At 37.7% G+C, this 20,127-nt stretch overlaps 1 protein-coding gene across 1 annotated transcript; it reads left to right on the top strand.

The window, feature by feature from the left end:
- The first annotated feature begins 751 nt into the window (after positions 1 to 751).
- Positions 752 to 17,935, top strand: acer2 (alkaline ceramidase 2). Its single transcript, XM_088631265.1, has 6 exons — positions 752 to 1,138; positions 3,185 to 3,299; positions 7,433 to 7,574; positions 8,797 to 8,934; positions 15,520 to 15,657; positions 16,468 to 17,935. Exons 1-6 carry the CDS (start codon positions 1,031 to 1,033, stop codon positions 16,652 to 16,654), a joined length of 828 nt encoding a protein of 275 aa, XP_088487391.1. The 5' UTR covers positions 752 to 1,030; the 3' UTR covers positions 16,655 to 17,935.
- Positions 17,936 to 20,127: the final 2,192 nt, after the last annotated feature.

Genomic DNA, 20,127 nt, shown 5'->3' with positions numbered 1-20,127 from the left:
CAGTTGTCTCGATTAGTGCAATGTAATTCCAGTACGCACCGCTTTTATTAGAAAAATGTAGGAAACTGCGACTTTGTTTCTAGTCAGATCGACATAATGTTCGTGTACATAATGCAACATTTCACTTTACTGAAACAATACGTCTTTTGCCACCTTTGCAGCGCGAGTTGTCAGTTTACAGACATACTGACAATAAAGTGCTTTTGAAAATAGAAGAAGATAATGATATAGATCAAACGCATTCCTCTGTTGCTCAGGAAAGTTTTAAACGAACGTTGCATACAATTGTATTCAGTAGAAAGTTCATATCACGAAGATGGACCTTATAAAAATAACCTAAAGGTTGCTAACGGAATGGCCCAATTCTCTGACTTTGAGAATTAGGACAAACTGTATCTATAAATCTTTCGTCATTTTCGTGGGGGTTTCCAAAATACAAATGGAATACAAATGGAAATTCAATAAATGGAAATGTATTCACAAGCGTAAAAAAATCATTTGATGATTGTCCAAATAGTTATTATAGTAGCACTACGTTCTAACGCTGTTCTTTTCCTGACAAGATTACAGTATAACACGTAACAGTTTGACACAGAGTAGAACACACTTTCTAAACACGACCATTTTCTCTCAAGGGGAGAAAAAAAGCAACTGCTTCTATCAAGTCAACACAACTTCCTCTATCAGAAAGTTTTTAAAGAAAAAGGCGAGTTCCCTTTGTAGCGAACAGTCAATAAACACGCATGCGTTGATCACATGTTGCTACTTCTAGTAGAGTTGTGGAGTATAGGAATGATTGGTCTTAAAAATGAGCGACAAAGAAGCTTCCACGATGACATCGAAGTGTGGACAGGATGAGTCAAACCTTGTTTAAAAAGGACTGTAACACAATAGACGTTGATTAAACGCCTGAACAGTGTAATGTTTACGTTGTGAACAGCTGACATCCGTTTTAATCGGGGTCAGCAAAAATCCCTTATACTAGGGGATAGGATCGCACTGAAGAGTTCACAGCGAGGAAGAGATTACTATGAGCAACGTTAAATTTTGGAACCAGCTGCAGGCTGGCAGCTCTGAGGTAGACTGGTGTGAGGGTAATTACCTTATTTACCCTGGCATAGCGGAGTTTTACAACACGGTCTGTATGCATCTCGATTTTTTAAATATCCTTTGTCCTTTCTGTTGTTGCTCTTTGTCAGTTTGTGTTGCGTAGCAAGTTATGCTCTACAGCAGTTAACGTTTTGTTACAGCTGGCTTTGCACAGTAAGATAAAAAAGAAAAATACAGAAATGTGGCACTGTAACAGGAAAGCAGCTGTTGCATTTACAAGATTGTTTAGCGAAGTTGAGATGTGGAGGGGTCAGTCTCGTTTCACTCTAAAGAGTTTTAAGATGATGAAGTGTCTTGGTAATGGGATCACTCTATGAAGATCGAAAGTGTCTTATTTTATGTTTTCCTAATGTCCTACCGTCACTTTCATCTTGTGCAAATCGATCGTGGAAACTGAATATTTCGTTTTCAGACAAGAAAATTGTACCGGATGTGTTTACTATTTATAATTACTGCGTGGACTGCTTTGTGGTTGATTAAAAAACAGGCTTTTCAGTTACTATTCTTGGTGAATTTTATTAGTCATTATTTGAGCTTCATGTTTCAAGGCAGATAGTCTGATACGGATAAAAAGCAACAAGTAATGCCAAACAGGACGAGTACTGATAGAGGGAAAAAAACATTTTTACTCGAACTTTGGGAAATTAGTTTTGGAAACATTCTTTATTTTACCTTGTCAAATAGTATCCTAATGACTGTTGGTCAGCGATTATACAGTATAACAGTAACACATATAATGTCTTTGATAAGGAAGTGGTCTAAATGTTAACGCTCGCAATGGCAGTAAAATTAAAATGATACTGATACGAACAACCGCTGCAAGTTCACCGTTTTCTTTCAAGTAACAACAGTCATTGTTATTTGCAGGATGATAGACACATTACAAGTACAAGGAAAGTGTAATAATTCCTTCAGGAATTCAGTGATCTTTAGGGGACAGGCTAAAGAATGACAAAATGCAATGCCCATAGGCTACAACAGAGGAAGGAATGGCCATAGACTGTAATGGGACAGAAAGAAAAAAAAATCAACTCATAGCCTATAATCTCTCAATTAAATCATGAAACCGTAACTAAATTTCCTTGTAAATATTCCGATATTTAAAATGAGAGGCAAACAAGATTACTGATCATGGAAAAAATAAAATTAAGTGTACAGTATCTAACAACAGCATCTTAAAAGTTAATATTCCTAACTATATTTTTCTATCCATTAATACATTGGGATGTAAATATACTAATGTACAAAATAAAAGTGTAGGACAGTTATTTACTAAGATAACCAAAAGATTTGAGAAGATAAGCATTAATTCTTCAGTAAACTATTCCAAAATATTCAGTTTTTCTGGCTTGTCATTCCATAAATTGATTGTCATTGTAAATGAACCTGTATGTTCTTGTTTATTTTTTATTATGCTTTTTTGTTGTTTTGTTTTTTCTTTATCACTGTGTACAGCACCCTTAGGTTTTGGAAGGGTGCTTTATAAGTAAAAGTAAAAAAAAACTCTTGTCATTTGACATCTGTTTTGTGCTTTAGGAAATGTAAAACTAGTGGTATTAATCGGTTTAAGATTTCAGCTGGGGATATTAAGATATAAGCATTATTTTTCAATTCTCTCTTTTTTTCCATACTTTTTCTGGCCTGTCATTTCATAAGAAAGAATGATCATTTCACTTTTATGTTGTGTGTTAGGTTATCTACTAGCACAGGTATTTATGGTTTTAAGGTTTCAGTTGGAATTATAGTGTATGATCTGTTTTTATGTTCCTGTGAGCCTGTGGGCAATACTTCCCTATTGTAATCTATGGACATTTCAGTTTCTCATTCATTTTTGCCAGATCCAATACTTAACAATACATTTGTTATCTAAAGTCCTGCTGTACACTATTTGTTTTCCCAGTACTTGCAGATAGATTGAGACTTTTCTCTGATGGTATACAGAATGTATTCATATAAGATATGAATACGTTCAAATATACATATATACATTCAATATAAAACTGCTTACAATTTCCTTGCATAAAGTTTTCAGGCTCTGCTCATGAGATTTTTCTCATTTTGTTTATCATTCCAGATCAGCAACGTGCTGTTTTTTATTTTGCCACCTATTTTGATGTGCTTGTTCCGTCAGTATGCAACACATTTCAACAGTGGGATATATTTAATATGGGCTCTGCTGGTTGTTGTTGGTAAGTTGGCTGCCTGGACTGCCATGGCCTTATGTAACCCAAAGTCTAAGTTGCTCCCTGTACAAGTGACCTTTTGCTTACTGTTCCAAAACAGTGTGTCTCAAAAACAACCATGTGATGGATCACAAGGCCAGGACCTTTTAAGAAACTTTAGTTTTCCATTTCTAACGTAGTACTTATTAACATTATGCTGTTCTTCTTTGAAAAACAAGTTGATTTTCATGGCAAAAGTCAAGAGGTTTCAAAATTAGATGTATTTGTCCTGTGCCCCAGTAAAGAAGGACCATTACTTTAGTGGAACTGCAGCTGCTCAAACCTGAATTAGTGATGTCACCTTTAGATCCTTACAATTAACCTGGTTATACAGTAGCTCTTATTACTAGAAGGTAAAGTTTCCAGATTGTTTTCTGATATTTTTTGTCCGGACCTTTCTAGAAGCAAAAACGTATAAATTGCTGTAGTTGACTTAGTAAAATGCTGCATAATACTGTATATTTATGTTAGCCACAATAAGTATTTATTAGAGCAAGTTTTAAAACAAGTCTTTTTTTTAAGTGAGTCCAGAAATGCTTGTTAATTTTGTGTTCAAGAATGCTTACCTATTGGAGCCACTTAGTTGTGTATTGTTCTTTTCAAAAAGCTTTGATCTCACAATGACAGATTCCAGTACTTTTTCATGTTATCCTAAACAATTCTTAAATCGAATTAAGAGGTGTGTGAGTTTAATGACCAGAAATATAGTAGTCTTGAAATAGTGCTGTATTCATAGTATATGTGCAGTTTACTGTAATGTGTCTTTTGGAGCATCATCATTTAAGTACATAAGCTTAATTACTTCAGGATGTTTGTAAGTTTAAGATATATAGTGGAACTCAGTTTGGAATATATAGAATCTGTTATACAAAACATTCTTCATTACATCTCTTTGACTTGATGTTGGCTGGCTTGTTAATTCAGTCCATTTGACAATGGAACAAAGCATTTTTAAAATGTAATTCCTCTAAAAATAGTCTGTATTTGTTGGTTAACATGTTTGTTTCTCAATAAAGAATCAGGACTCCACTTTGTCACATTTACATTCTAACTGAAGTAGAGAAATGATGCAAGATGGATCTAAAAGTGGTAAATGTTAGAGTGAAATATGAGTCATCTTAACAAAGCTGTTGTTTGAAATTTGTCTGCAATGTGGCATAAAATGAACTATTCATCATTCATGCCAGAATATAAAAGATGTGGTGTCATTTTAGCTGTCTGGCTAACTGTACATTTGTATTTATGTATCCACCTGTGAGCACCCACATCCATCTCAAAAAGTTCAGTATAAACCCACAAAACCTTCATACATTTTCTTCTCTTCTGACAAAGACCATCTGGTAAAGAAATCCATCTAGACAGTCCGGATTAGCCTGCCATATCATGTGTGACCAGATAATCCCTCAGCCATTTCAACTGGCATAACAAGTCCTGATTAGAATTAAATTTTGACTATGTCTTAACCATAGGCAAAATTCAGTAACCTAAATACTGAACTATTTCTAGTGGCAAACTCTGGCCTAGCAACTAGGCCGACTGTTGATGCCATCAGAGTGCTAAAATAAATATTGTTGATATTGTTAGAATTCAAACCAGGAATCAAAAACCTTGAGAGGGGCAGTTCAATTGAGCAAGCTTTATTCGATTTGCAGATTGGGAGATTGTACAGTGTACAGTGTGTACAGAGTCCATCGTCACACGAATAGTTCTCAAACGTTAGAAGCAGACACAGGAGCTTAAGTCGACCTTATTTGCGTCACGAAAGCTTGTTAATTTGACAAAAGGCTATTCATTCTAACGGATGTTTTGATTATGCGTTGTCATATCTCAGAAACCCTGTGAAGCGCATTCTGTCTTCCACCCCCTAGTTACGCTCCCCTTTGTTTTTCCTTTCCTGCGTACCTTCTAGCGAGTCCGTCTTTCCCATTCTTGTTAGTGTGCTGAGCTTCCGTGAGATCAAGGTTAGGTGTCTGGCCTGCACAGGCCCAGCCTTGCAGTGTTTTCGCAAGCACTTGCAGCATATGGTAAAGTGTTATCAAATAAAGACTTTTAGAAAGGTTACAGGATGCCAATCTGCTTCATAGTTAATAGTTGATTGATCCAAGGATCTTGGCCATCTGATTCTTGAAAGGGTTTAGTGCGTTGCCTCATGTTTTATCATTATCATTTAGGTGCTTAGATTATCTATACTTATTAGAAGAGTAATGTGTTATAGCTTTGAAATGTGTGCTGCTGATGAGTTTACTGTCTGTGTCTGTGTTGATTTTTGTCTGTGGGGCATCCAGGGATGTATCTGCAGGTCTTCATTCCCATTGAGTTTCTGCCAGTGGAAATCATCGTGTCATTGGCTTAATTTTGCCACTTTAAGAGCGTCTCGCAGCTTTCAGGTGTTGCTGCTTTAAAGAGACAACCTGTAAACACCCCAGCCTTTCAGCACCAGAACTGAACACCCTTGTTGATGTCCAGTCTGATGATGCATGACAGATAATTCTGTGACATGTTCTTTTTTGTTATGCCTTAATCCCTTCATGCCGTATTTGTTTTGTTACAGTAACCTTACATCACATCGGTATTTGAATGACATTTGTTCTAATAGCTCTTCGACAGATGGCTACAAATGCTGTTTGTTAAAATAGCTAATTGCCTGCAATCCTTTAGAAGTGCTGTCCTGTACATGGTGCAGCTTTGCAGTTTTACTTTTGTGGGGCACAATGAATCTGTGTGACGTGTGAAACCGGCATTTTTTTTTAACAAAGAATAAGTGTTCACATACGAATATTTGCTAGTTCACTGGGGGCAGTAATTCCCCGGCTTTTTGTTCCAGAGGAGCTCTAAATCTTCAGTGGTAATTGATTACTTTAATTGATCCGCTTGCTTGTTTAACTCTTGATTAACTTGTTTCTGCACTCAGGCCTGAATTTAGAAAATTCCCAAATTCAAGGGTGTTTTTTCCAATACCTTCAGCGTATAGAACTCTTAGCTGCTTCTTAACTCTTGCATTACATCTGACTAAAACGCATAACAGAATGACTCTATGAGTAATGGAGATCTTCTTCACTCTATCAGTCTTAAAAGACTCAAGACCTTTGAGATTTTGCCAGACTGCCTTGGAAGGCATGATTCTGTGTGCTTGAGGAGACAGTCAGTCTTGTCAGAATGTCAGAGCCACACGATATTAGCCTTTTCTTTAAAAAGGAACTATAGTCACAAAACCTCAGTTCTCTTTGTTTTTCTGTGGTAAAAATATAGTGTAGGTGTATAACCGATGTGATGAATTTCTCTAATATTGGCTGATCTACAGCAGTGGCACCATTTTAAGAGAACGTCTTCTCTCAAGAGGTCTGAGATGATCTGGCAGCTCATTGAGTTGGAATGAAAAAGCCCTGATTAAATGTAGCTGTTCAATCATGAAGGTGTGACCACATGACAAGACATGTTTCAGATGAAGATGCTGAAAAAACAGTTTTGTTTATCAGCCTCTGCTTTCTTAGAATGTAGCAATTTTTTTTCTCAGTCTTCTATTAAATTGTTTTTAAAACCAGTTCTTTATAGTGATTGGTGTCTTTCATAAATCTTAGAGATTTCTTTTTATTAATTTTGTTTTGGGAAATTAGCGGCACATTTTAGAGGACACTAAGAAGCAATGGGCATTTTGCTCGGTTGTACTTGTATTTTGATTAGCGAAATACAATCACGAAAAACAATTTTACAAATACTGAAAATTAATTCTGTTTCAAAAAAGCAAAAAAGTCAGTGAGCTGTATTAAAATGGAAATGAACAAAAAATGTTCTATTCTAATGTTCCATTATTCTATACTGGAACAAGTAATAGGTTTATTCCATGCTGAAAAAAAGAAGAAAGAAAACACAACATTTCGGCCCTGGAGCCTTCTTCAGGTGTGAGCATTATTTTATACTTTTGGGGAGTGTTGTTATGTTCTACAAGCTTGTATCCATGACTGTGTGACTTACCAATAAACAGCATTTCATTCTGTAAATTGCTAAAAGAATTAATCTTTTCAGAAACTACTAGTAAGTGAGATCATTGTATATCAGTGCCTTATTCCAGTAGTAACACCATGTGTTTCTTTATTAATTAGGTATTGGGTCTGTATACTTTCATGCGACCCTGAGCTTTCTGGGCCAGATGCTGGATGAGTTGGCTATCCTGTGGGTTCTGATGTGTGCTATCGGCATGTGGTTCCCCAGAAGATATTTGCCAAAGATTTTCCGAAAAGACAGGTAAGGAAAAAAACTAAATTAAAAGGAAACAATTTGTGGGTGTATATGAGGATAAAAAATAGAAACGTATTCACATTTCTCCAAATTTAGGTTTAAATAGCAGTTGATTATATAGATTCATGAAGAGATGAATTGAAGTCAGGTACTTTAAAATTGTGTTTTTGTGGGTTTCATGGACTCATAAGCTGTTGATAAACAGATGAGTTACATACAGTAGTTACATTATGATCTCATGGTTTTGTCTCTGATGATCCACAGCAAAGTAATGAATATATAGTAAAAATATGTTGTACCGTATATTATCCTACCTGTCATATTTTATCAATTATAAAATAGGTCCTACTAGTATTTGAAAGTGGTATAATGAGCTACAATTGAATCCAAAAGTAATACTAATACCAGCTTTCCACATTCCAATTGGCTGTAATATACATACTGGGATGCCTAATCTTATTCACTTTGAGACTTTGTGATGCTGTTGATATATTTTTTCTCATGGACTTACACATTTTTGAATTTCCCAGCCATGTTCAAACCAGAATAAGCTTACTTAGCACTTAAAATGGAATGCACTTTAATTTAAGATTTTTGTTTTGATTAACCGTTGAACCTGTGTATGGAGAAAATACTTTGATTTAACAATTCAACAGCAGAAGATTTCAACTAATCCCTCTAGATGTGGAGTTGAATGACAAAATCTATAGTGATACCGATACCGATGCACTCGATTTTCATATGTTCATCATGTTTTTCTGAGAGGCTTTGTATCATTTAAGTAACATCTGTGCCTTTTTTTGTAATTATTTTCAAGCAGCTGTTTAGGTTGGATATTACTTTGAATTTATATTTGAATTACATTCTTACTTTCCTTTCCTGACTTTGATGTGGACCAGCAGAGTGGGAGGTTTAATTGAAGAATTTGTGTGGACTGTTTTGGAAAGGTATAATGGCTTTTGGGAAAACATTGTGTCCGCTGCTTATGATTATCTTAGTCTAATGGTAAACCTGTAGTTTTGACTGTTGTTTTGATCTAAAAAAGATCCTTATTGTGAATTGATGAAAACTGCAGTGTTTGAAATGTTGTGTGCATTTCAGCACCATCAGTTTCTGGTATTGGAAGTGCTCATTTTATACGTGCTCAATGCCCCTTTTCTGTCTTGTTTTTCCTTAGACATACCTCAGCACACAAATGGTCACTGACGGAGTGTTGTTCTCTCCACAGGGCGAGGTTTAAAATCGTCATCGCTGTTCTCTCGGGAATCACTACTTGCCTCGCGTTTGTCAAGCCAGCGATCAACTCCATCTCCCTGATGACCCTGGGTATCCCCTGCACTGTCCTGCTCATCACGGAACTGAAGAGGTGAGGGCCGTCTCTGGAAACTGTCCCCTACAATCCCTGGGGTATTGCCCTCAGAGATTCGGGCACCACAGCCCCGAGGGATGGAAGTCCTGAGCACAGACATATATACTGTATATATTCCTTGAACTGTGTAAAGCCCACAGTTTGATGGAAGTAAAAGCAACGAGTATGAAATGTTTTCAAGATGAAGTCTGTAAAGTTAGTGTCAGATCTAAATTGTTGTGTTTATATAGCATATGAAATGCTGTAGTCTATGTAGAGGGGGGTTTGTGATTTGGAGGGTTTGAGTTATGATCCCACAGATGGGAGCTTCACACCACTGGCTACTCAGCCAAGCAAAGATAAATGTCTGAATCTGCAGGTCTTCTCAAAATGCGTAGAGTTATTACTGCAACAACCCATCATTGGTAGAATAAAATTAACCTCACAGCAGTCTAAACCCAGTCTCTTAGGCTTACATATTATTACTTATGAGGGTTTATTCTTAATTACTAGTTCCTATTTTTCCATCAAAACATGGTAATATTGTGTTTTGGTAAACAAATTATGCAACAACAACCATTGTTTTATGAGGGTTATTAACAGTGGCTACAAATCCTAATCCTGGAGGATCCAGGGTACTGCTGGTATCTAGTCCAACCAATAATTAAGTTTTTTAAGAGCTGAGAACAAATTTAAAATTGTGCCTGAAAAGGAAAACTTAAGGAGGCCGAAACCAAATCCAGAAGAAGCCACAATCTCCCAGATCAGTGTACTCATTTATAACATAATTTACCGCCTTAAGCCTTTCATATATTTACTGTAAATAATAGCAACTATTAATAATAATTAATTGCATTTTATTTAGCACTTTTCATCCCAAGAATACCATAGTGCTCTATTAATTTATAGCGAGCTGTAAATCTATTAGTTAAGTAATATTATACATTATACAATGTTATACACCTGAAATCAGTGAAAATATATCCTGCTTCTTTATATCTTCTGGTAAAAAGGAAGGATTAAATTTAGATTCATATGTTTGGAATGATTACTTTTTCAGCACCCATTAACTTTCTCACATATAAAAGAGCTGTAATTTCCATATGGTTTTGGATGATGAGGTTATTCTTCTGCAAATGTGCAGCAAGTTTTATACGAGTTATTATAGAAACAAAGTTTCTAACAATTATGCCAAAGGTTTCTTCCATTGTTTTTCTTATTGGCAGTTCTGTCAATTTGAAATGATTTTTCATCCTGGAACAACTCGTACATCACCCACTTTCATCTAAGAGGTCAAAAAGTGATTCCTCAGCACTGATATTTCCAGCATATATAAATTTCAAACGACATCGTAGTACAGCTTTTTGGACTTGCTTTCTGGAAGCTAGTTTCAATTTACTGCTTTCTTCAAGGTCATACTGGGCAGTGTTGAAATCTCTCAAGTTCGCCAGATAAAGAATTCTAATGGAACTGAAACAGCCAATAATTAGAAAAAAAGAAGACTTTGTTCTTTTAAATTTTGTGCTGTGAACTTAAAGTATAGATTGGAATTTTTATTTCATTGCATCGTGGGATGCAACGTCTGTGAATTGATGTAATGTTGCTTCCTTCTGAGCTCAGCTGCACAGTCTTCTTAGTCTGTACGAGTCTTGATTGTTCTGCTGCACATTCCTGGCTGTATTTGTAATGCAAATTTACAATTTTTGCTGATATGCTTACATTTCTTCACCAGTTCATTTGGCCCTCCCTGATAAAATGACTGTGGAATGGATCAGCTCATTTGCAGAGTGAAAATATCCTAGCTAAAACCGTTTTCAGTTAAGCAAAAAAAAGCATCCTTTCGCCAAAACGTACCTTAAAAATGGTACCAGTCCCCTCGGATTATTTATCATGCCATGTGTCATGTCAGGATTATAGGATTTCAAAACTGGTGCCCCATATTTTTTCATAGATTAAAACAGAATTAATTTCAGATGAAGTGTGCAATAGTCGTGTTACACACCATTCAGTATAGAAGTTGTTAATTTTCTCAGGGTGTGTGTTCTTCCCTACATCTTGGTAATCTTTACGTCTTTAAATGTAACTTTTATATAAATAGAAACATTATTTGTATAGCAGGGATTTGGCTCCATTCATTAGTATTTATGGAAAAGCTGGCCTGAGTGAGCCTGTTTTTTCCTTTCCTACCAGCTGTGATGCAGTTTTTACACATGATTACAATCATTCATTCATTCATTCATGAGCTATTGTTCTACCTGTTTAGGAAATTTGATGGTTTTTCTCTGATGTCAGCATCCTTAATGGCTTCGGAGAAGACTGGAGTCATTGTGGGGTTATCATGCTCTCCCTGTGTTGGTGTGGGTTTTTTCTTGGGTGCCCTTGTCTCTTCCTAAAGACATGGAGACAGATGAACTACTCTGGAGAAGCTGGGTAGCCCACTTTATATGTACCCTTACTGGAGTGTCCCCCATACCCCTGTGCTTCATGATTGAGAACTGAACACAAGCTTTCATAATGATCATGACTTGGGGAGTTCATTCTTATAGTAGCGTGTGGCATTCCAGTTTAAGAAGTGACTATAATAATGACCATTCAGCCATTAGAGGTCACCACAGCGGCCTTTAATTCCTGTAAACAGACTCACAGGGTGTCTTATTTAATTGTTAGATGATTGGTGATCAGAAGAAAAATATTCATGCTCAGAGTGTGCAGTAAGGTTGAAGAATTTACCTTCTCGTTTGTGAGACACTCCTTTTCAAAGTCATTATACTCTTTTTAAAGAAACAAAATCAATGCAAATGCACTACAGACTAAAAGAAAGTAGAATTATAAAATATTGATGAAATTGTAAATGATGCATACACAGTGTGAGGCGCAGTAGTTAGTTTTCTGAGCTTGTAACTGGAAGGTTGTGGGTTCAGATCCCAAGTGCACGTCCCTTGAGCAAAGGATTTCCCTGAACTGTTCCAGTACAGCTCTCAGCTGTATAAAGGGTTCAAGTAAGTCACTGTGGGTAAAAGCATTAGACGTCTAGATAAGTAGTAAATCTCATGATATTAATAAGTGTTATCGTTTCTCTACATATATGGTTGTTTTAATCTAAAACTCTTTGTCATGACCTTCCCCACCCGAAGAAGGCTCCACAGCCAAAACGTGTTTCTTTCTTCTCTTTTCAGCATGGAATAAACCTTTACTTGTTCCTTTGCAGCCTGCGCATGCTGACGCAGCTACCTACTTGAACTATGTAGTATAAAAGTACAGTAGTCATTTTTTAGTGATTGGTGGTCTCACTCTTGGAGTTGCTGTCCCACCAGGATAACACAGCACAGTGATTTTGTAATCTGTAGCTAAACATATACAGTATTGCTCTCCCTGGACTGTATTAATTAGCAACTGAATTTTGTTGTATGGCATGCACCATGCTGAAAAAATATAATTGCAGACATGACTTATTGCCAGCTATTCTTGTTTTGTTCCGCATATTTCAGGGTCCATTCGGATTTCCTGAGAGGAAACTCTAAACTAACCAGACATTTCCTGAACTGAAGAGCTTTGCATCTTCCCTCACAGATGTGCATGTGCCTGCACACATGTGAAGTTGCACGTGTGCACAGCTTCTGGTTTCTGTTCACGATTCCTCTAAACCGATTAGCTTACCTTGCACTTTGGTCACGCTCGTGAGTGAGCTTACAGCTTCCCTTTCCAGACATTTTTGAATTGTTTTCCATAGCTGTAGGCGCCATAAAAGCTGGGAGCTCTTTCAGTGATGATTTATACAAACCAGAGGCACAGAAAGTCTCAGTAATTGAAGGACATGCCCTCTACAGCTGTTGTGCTGTTTTTGTGTTGCCACAGAATAGCTGCTATGGTTTACAAGTTTGCCCTAAATTGACTTAATTTCATGCCTTTTAGCGCATTTGTGAGATGAGAAGCCATTCTTTTTGTGAAACAGTATGTGTGAAGCTCTAGTGTACTGTTATGAATGTATTTACAAAGAGCAGCTTTAGAGTTTTCCAACAACCCACAATAGGGCATAGAGTCTTTACTATATAATAATAACAACAATAATAATAATAATAATAATAATTGCTTACACTTATATAGCTCTTTTCTGGACACTCTACTCAAAGTGCTTTACAGGTAATGGGGACTCCCCACCACCACCAATGTGCAGCATCCACCTGAATGATGCGACAGCAGCCATAGTGCGCCAGAACGCTCGCCACACATCAGCTATCAGTGGGGAGGAGAGCAGAGTAACGAAGCCAATTTAAAAGGTTCATTATATGTCAGAAAGTAACTTGAGTCTCTTCTGAAAAAAATACATGTAAAGGCAAGGAAAGTTTCTTGCTGTTCTGTGATCTACAAATGCCAGGTGTAGAAATCTTTTATAGCAGGTCTTAATGGATGTTGTGTCTATCTGTTTTGGTAAAAAGTTTTCAGTAGCCTGGAATAATGTTTCTAATTACCTATTGACCAGGGTCCTGGAATTGCCTGGCACCTCATATATATTTTTAATTCTGAATACTGCAGTGTTGAATTTCTCATTTTTCTTCCACGACAAATGATTTTGCTTGGCTCACGCATTTAAAGGTATTCAGGAATGACTTGTCACACCACATCTGATCAGTCTGCTTTGCACACAAGTTCCAAGAGATGCCAAAGTCAGTATGTTTGATGGCCTGTGGAGCGCTCCCCACTGTGTAAGTGCTCTGGCTGTCTAGAGCAGCTGAGATCCTCTTGCTTGTGGTAATGACCTTGTCGACAGTACATGCTGGAACAGGCCTGAATAAGGAGATCCTATCAGTGATAAGCTCAGAGGAGAGCAGCCGTGTGCTAAGAATAGCAGGTTATCAGCCTCTGATAATTCAAACTCATTACAGCACCACTGGCATTGAGTGCTTAAAGCCATGACAGCATCAGTCTCTTTATCAAACCAGATGTTATCATGTTCTTAACTACCAGAATCTTCCTTTAGAAGTCCCTGATTGTTGATTGTTAAGCTCCTGACATTTGGTGTTTAATTTACTCTTACATACCTCCCTTCACCAGTAATTAATGCTTTTAAAGTTGAAGAAATTTAGAGAAATGTATTCAACGCCACCTGGGTTTTGGATGTTACAAATCTTTCAAATTCGAAACACAACTTTTTTCAGACAGTGTACATCCAATTATGCCCAAATAGTCTGTGCCATCAGATCTCGTGTTCAGCAGGTGGTGAAAGTGCAAACATAAGACAACAAATATACTAACGGCAAAATGTCAAAATTTGGATGTTACAGGAATTAACTGCGAGTCTGGGGAGAGAGATCAATGTCATCTTTCAGCTGTGCTGTAGTTTCTAAGGTGAAGCAATGAGCTAAAGAATTAATGTCTTCATCTTTGTGTTTAGATAAAATACTACATACTGTCTCTATCCTGAGCTCTGAGGCTATTTGTTCTTTATTTAGCTGTGAACAACAGAATTTGGAATGCGTCTGCATTACCCACTCTTGTGAGTTCCTCTTGTGTAGCTCAATGTTTCTTTATTTCTCTTCATCTGGTACCTTATTTGCTCACATTATCATGTTATATAGAATAGACAGGATTGCTTCTGGTACCTGTGCCTGTCTTGGAGGTTCAATGGACTAGTAATTACTGAAGGCATGGATTAGTGTGTGTGAGAGAATCATTGTGTCTGTGCCTTGTGTATGTGTGAGTGAAGCTTTTTTTCCTCATTTGTGTTCCCTGTGAAATGCATTGGAAAGTAGAGACTGATTATGAGTGTAAAGCTGGGTTTAATATTTGGTTAAAGCAAATTGATAGATTTCAATTTACCATACGGTCTCTCTTTGAACTATGTTCTTATTTTTAATATTGACTTAAAAGATGCCCTAGTCAGGAGCGATGTGCAAAACATAGGTTAAAACATAAAATAAAAACAAATCATTCAAATACAGAAGAGAAAGTAAAAAGCAGTGAGGTGGGTACTCACTGCTCATGTTAGAAGTACAAACTGTGGTGTAGAGCAAAGTGAATTTTGTGCCCTGTGGACTAAAGAATAGGTCATGTACAGTGGTGACTGTCTACAAGAAGGGTGACAAAACTAACCCAAATGATCAAAAACCACGTCTGACGTCGATTACATGTCAGCTTATAGAAACAATTCTTCAACCTAAACTAGAGGATCACCCCTATGGAAATAGCTTTATGGTCAATAGTCAACATAAATTGAGAAAAGGCAGCTCTTACCTGACTAACCTGTTAGAGTTCTTTGAACAAGCAACAACAGTATTGGATACACAGAGAGCACATGATATGGTGTATTTAAGAGAAATCATCGGTTTCCATTGACAAAACATGGTTATCAACCATGGAAAACCCCGAAGAGCATAAAAAGTGTTAGAATAACTATTGCCCTTTCTCCCAAACCCATTTCATACCAGTTGCTTTATTTTATGTTTTTTAGCCCACAGCTTTTTCACTCTGAGTAGCTGCTAGACTGTAAAGAAAAGGTTTCAATGGTGATGAACAGATTGTAAAAGCTGTGTGTTCTGCTGGTAAACCCTGAAACCGCAAAAAGGCAGTTCCTTCTCAACTGTGCTCCGCTCGCTGCCCTGACAGGTGTGAGAATCCGCGCGTGTTCAAGCTGGGACTCTTCTCGGGGCTGTGGTGGACGCTAGCCCTGGTCTGCTGGATCAGTGACAGGATCTTCTGTGAGATGTGGTCTTCGGTAAACTTCCCATACCTACATTGTGCATGGTGAGCGTACTGTTCATGTTCCTGTTCATTCTGCGTTGTCCAGTGGTTATTAATGTTAATGAACAATGAGGAAATGATGCTAAAGAATGACAAGAAAGGCCAAAGCTTTTCCATACCCATCCACATTGTTACCAGCGCCCCTGTTTTGTCATTTCCATTCACATGCATGGTAAAACCTGCGAGTACTGCTTGTAAAGCCTGATGCCAGAGTAGTTGTAAATAGTCATTACAAAGATATAAATTGGAGGTGCTCTGTAGTGCTACAATGAAAGAGTGGGTGGAAGGGAAGTTTGAGAAGCCAAGAGGACAGTGGTAATCTGTACAGGTATTACACACACATCTCAAATTAAGTTTCCTAACATCAACACATTAAAATTGTGTGTGTTCTCGCTAATATAATTGCACCCTTTGTATAGGCCCAACATACTGAAGTTCTAGCCATTGGATTTTACATTCTGTGCTTCTGCGTCTGTGTATGTGGGTGTATGTTTTCACTGCTACCTGTCAGTCATGAGTCGTACCCATTTGTGTGGTCTGCATATTTATCTTCTCGGTGTCCCTCTATCCATGTGTTAGTGTGAACTACTGTTCCGCCCCTGTGATTCACATGGTTGGGGTTCTGAGTTTTTTTTGGCAATGTGGATGAAGCATCCCCCGGAGGTTCCAGATGGACAGACACAGCTGCTCGTGTGGCACCGTGAGACTGGGAGACTTCAGAACTGGGTTCTCATCAGTCTGGTGCCCCACCAGATGGTTTTTGCGAGGGTGGGGGTACAGATATTTTCTGACCGCACTGCCTTCCTTCTGCAGGCATGTCCTGATCTGCTTGGCCTCTTATCTGGGCTGTGTCTGCTTTGCGTACTTTGATGCGGCCACAGAGGCTCCTGAACAAGGACCGGTCATCAGATTCTGGCCCAGCGAGAAATGGGCCTTCATTGGTGTGCCCTACGTCTCCCTGCTGTGTGTGCAGAAGAAGTTATCGGTGAAGGTGACGTAGGACTGGAGGCGGTCATTGCCCTGGAGCAGATGGAGAGAGTGCCAGAAATGTCTATTTTTCTGTTCACTGAACTACTACAAAGGAGGGATATGAAAAACTATACAGACGTGTAACAGCTTTTTAAACAAACTATTACTTTTTAAGGACTGTTTCACAAACATTTCTGTTTGTTTTTTACTAAGAAAAAATCTTTGAACAAGAAAGAATATGATATGTACTTGCTCCCATTCTGAATTTATGGGAGCGTGGTCTGATTAATACAATTTAGGGATTAACTAGTTCTAGAACAGTAGGTTATAGGCCACCCTGATGCATAAACTGTAGAGCAGTGTCTCTATCTGGGGATAGTTCCTGTTGCTGTTTTTTTTTTAAGACACTTGCTCTTTTTATGCAAAGCTGTTGCATAATTCAAAAGAAACATGGTGATTTCACACCATCCTGATTGTTGGTCACTGTTGATACACTTTTTACCCATACGAGTTTTAGTCAGCTTTTAAAAAATTTAGGAGTGCCTGCAGTAATGTCATTCAGACAATGACCTGCAAGTTACGGTTCTTTTACCCCTAAATGTATGTTTTTATCCCTAAATGTATTTTCTGTTTCAGTGTGCTCTTAATTTAATTTTCAGAAGACTACACTTGAGCTCTGTGTATTCTGTATTCAAGTATCAATTTTGTGTTGTTGTATCTAGTTTTCTTTGTTTACTTTGGATCTTCCTTACAGCAGTTCAGTGAGAATTTGAAGTCACTGACTTTTATGTGATCCTCAAGAGAGATATTTGAGTAAAACATTTCTCAATCTGTTTATATTTTTCAAGGTCATGTGACCGGCTGTGTATGGTCGAGTCCTTAGTTCGAGATTATCAATTGGAAACTTGTAGCTGTCGATGTTTTCAGTGATTTGGCTACAATGATCAATGTATCTTGTATTGAGCCTAAGGGTTCCATATATGTCATGGCAATGGCAGTCATGTGACATGAAACTAGTATGGAGCAATCAGTATTGATTTTGCCCACAAAGCAACAAAGGAAAGCTGTGTTCAACATCCACTATGCTACCAGAATCGAAAAAAAAAACAGATTGCACTACATGTATTTATTTTTGTATTTTCATAATATTTAGTATTTTTAGCATACTTTTAGAGAGAATATTGTTTATGAGAAATGTATTTCGTGTATGTGTTTTTTTAAATGCAATTATTTAATGAAACAGAAAAAACAATATTTAACATATTATATTTTTGGGTGTTTTTTAATTAAAATACTGTTTCTCAAGGGACAAGTGAGTTTTTTTTTAAACACACAAATATCCTTTTATTAATCTGTTTTTGCTTTGTGATTGACAATATTTTGTTTACTGGTGATGGCATGCCGATCAGTCTATCAATGCTGCAACTAACCTGGAAATTATGGTTATGCAAGCCTTAAGAGACGATGATCAATAAAATATTTATAGTAAAAAGAAATTTAGGAGCTATTTTTTCCCCCACAATTCTTTGTCTTTTAAACAATACCTACCTACATGTATGTGACAAAAATGGTATTTAGGAATAGCTTGGATGCACATATTTAGATGTTCTGTAATTTTTCAGGATTAGAAGAAGGTTCGTAGGAACCTTCTTAGGTTCACAATGAAAATTATTATTCACTCTGCTACTGACCATTTCTGTGCTGCATATGCAGTGTACCATATTATCCTAAAATGCGTAGCTTCTCCTCAGGAATTCTTCAAGGTAATGTTACATTATTAATAACTTTACTGTGAGCCGCCAATATTTTAAATGAGGCAATGTTATTTTTACCAGTATCCATATAAAAATCCTTGTGTTATTGCTGCAAACTGACAGGAATGTAGGGTGTTCTCTGGTACGGATGTAGGAATTAGGTGTAACGTCAAGAACGCATTGTTAAAGGAAACATATGCAATTTAACTCTGTTGCTTTTCTGAGAAATATCTCTGGAACAGCTCGAGTCACTGACCTGTCTAACCATCTCCCTAGCTCGTGGGATTACTCCAGGAACATGACCTTTCCTCTGTTTTCACAGCAGCATATTTTTTGTATATTTTTGAGAAGTCATTAGAATCCCCACTGAAACAACATTCTGAGCAGCCTTCACTTAAAGAACATCTTTGCAGCTTCCTCAGCAAAACAGTTGGCTCCTCTTTATAGATTTCGCAAGCCCAGTACTTCATTTGAAGGATTTTCTCTGATAACAGTCATATACAGTACTGTATTAATATATGTATCCTTGATGACATGATCACTGGAAGTAATGAGTTTTATAAACAGCACCCTTCACATTTATTTTTACCTGTGATAACATAGCAACAAAACGTATAATAGAACAAGCTAGAGTTTGCTTAAAAATCTAAAAATGTTACACTCTGATTGTAATAGCATAACACGGAGCAAAGCCACATTTGCCATACACAATTGAATCACAGAAAACAGAGGTGTAACATTTATTAATATCTTTGCAACTGGCAGCCTGGTCAGTACCTGGATGGGAGACCTCCTGGGAAAACTAGGGCTCCTGGGCCGAGCGGTGGCTCTGACTGGAAGGTTGCCGGTTCAAATCCCGCGGCCAGCAGAGGAATCCTACTCTGTTGGGCCCCTGAGCAAGGCTCTTAACCCTAACTGCTCCAGGGGCGCCGTACAATGGCTGACCCTGCGCTCTGACCCCAAGCTTCTCTCCCCGTCTGTCTGTGTCTTCATGGAGAAAAGCTGGGGTATGCGAAAAGATGAATTCCTAATGCAAGAAATTGTATAGGGCTAATAAAGAAACATTATTTTATTATTATTATTATTATTATTATTATTATTATTATTATTATAAACTAAGGTTGCTGCTGGAAGAGGTGCTAGTGTGACCAGCAGGGGGCGCTCACCCTGTGGTCTGTGTGGGTCCTAACGCTCCAGTATAGTGACAGGGACACTATACTGTAAACAGGTGCTGTCCTTAGGATGAGACGTAAAACCGAGGTCCAGACTCTCTGTTGTCATTAAAAATCCCAGGGTGTTTCTCGAAAAGAGTAGGGGTGTAACCCCAGTGTCCCGGCCAAATTTCCCATTGGCCCTTACCAATCATGGCCTCCTAATAATCCCCCTCTATGAATTGGCTACATTACTCTGCTCTCCTCCCCACTGATAGCTGGTGTGTGGTGAGTGTTCTGGCGCACTATGGCTGCTGTCACATCATCCAGGTGGGGCTGCACACTGGTGGTGGTGGTGGAGGGGAGTTCTCATTACCTGTAAAGCACTTTAAATGGAGTGTCCAGAAAAGTGCTATAAAAGTGTAAGCAATTATTTTTCTTATAAACCAGAACTAAGTCTTACAGTCAGCTTTTCAGACATCCTCATCACTGATGTATTTGGAGTGAAAAAGGCAAAGCTTATGCTATGAAAACACTCATGAACTAAAAGATGTGCCAGGACAGTCTGACCAAACAGCTGCTTCACTCTGAGAAGATGC

This window comes from Lepisosteus platostomus, chromosome 1 (assembly GCF_059453375.1).
Source record: "Lepisosteus platostomus isolate fLepPlt1 chromosome 1, fLepPlt1.hap1, whole genome shotgun sequence".
NCBI lineage: Eukaryota > Metazoa > Chordata > Actinopteri > Semionotiformes > Lepisosteidae > Lepisosteus > Lepisosteus platostomus.
The sequence above is the reverse complement of the archived record's forward strand: the minus strand, read 5'-3'. Positions and strand labels throughout refer to the sequence as shown.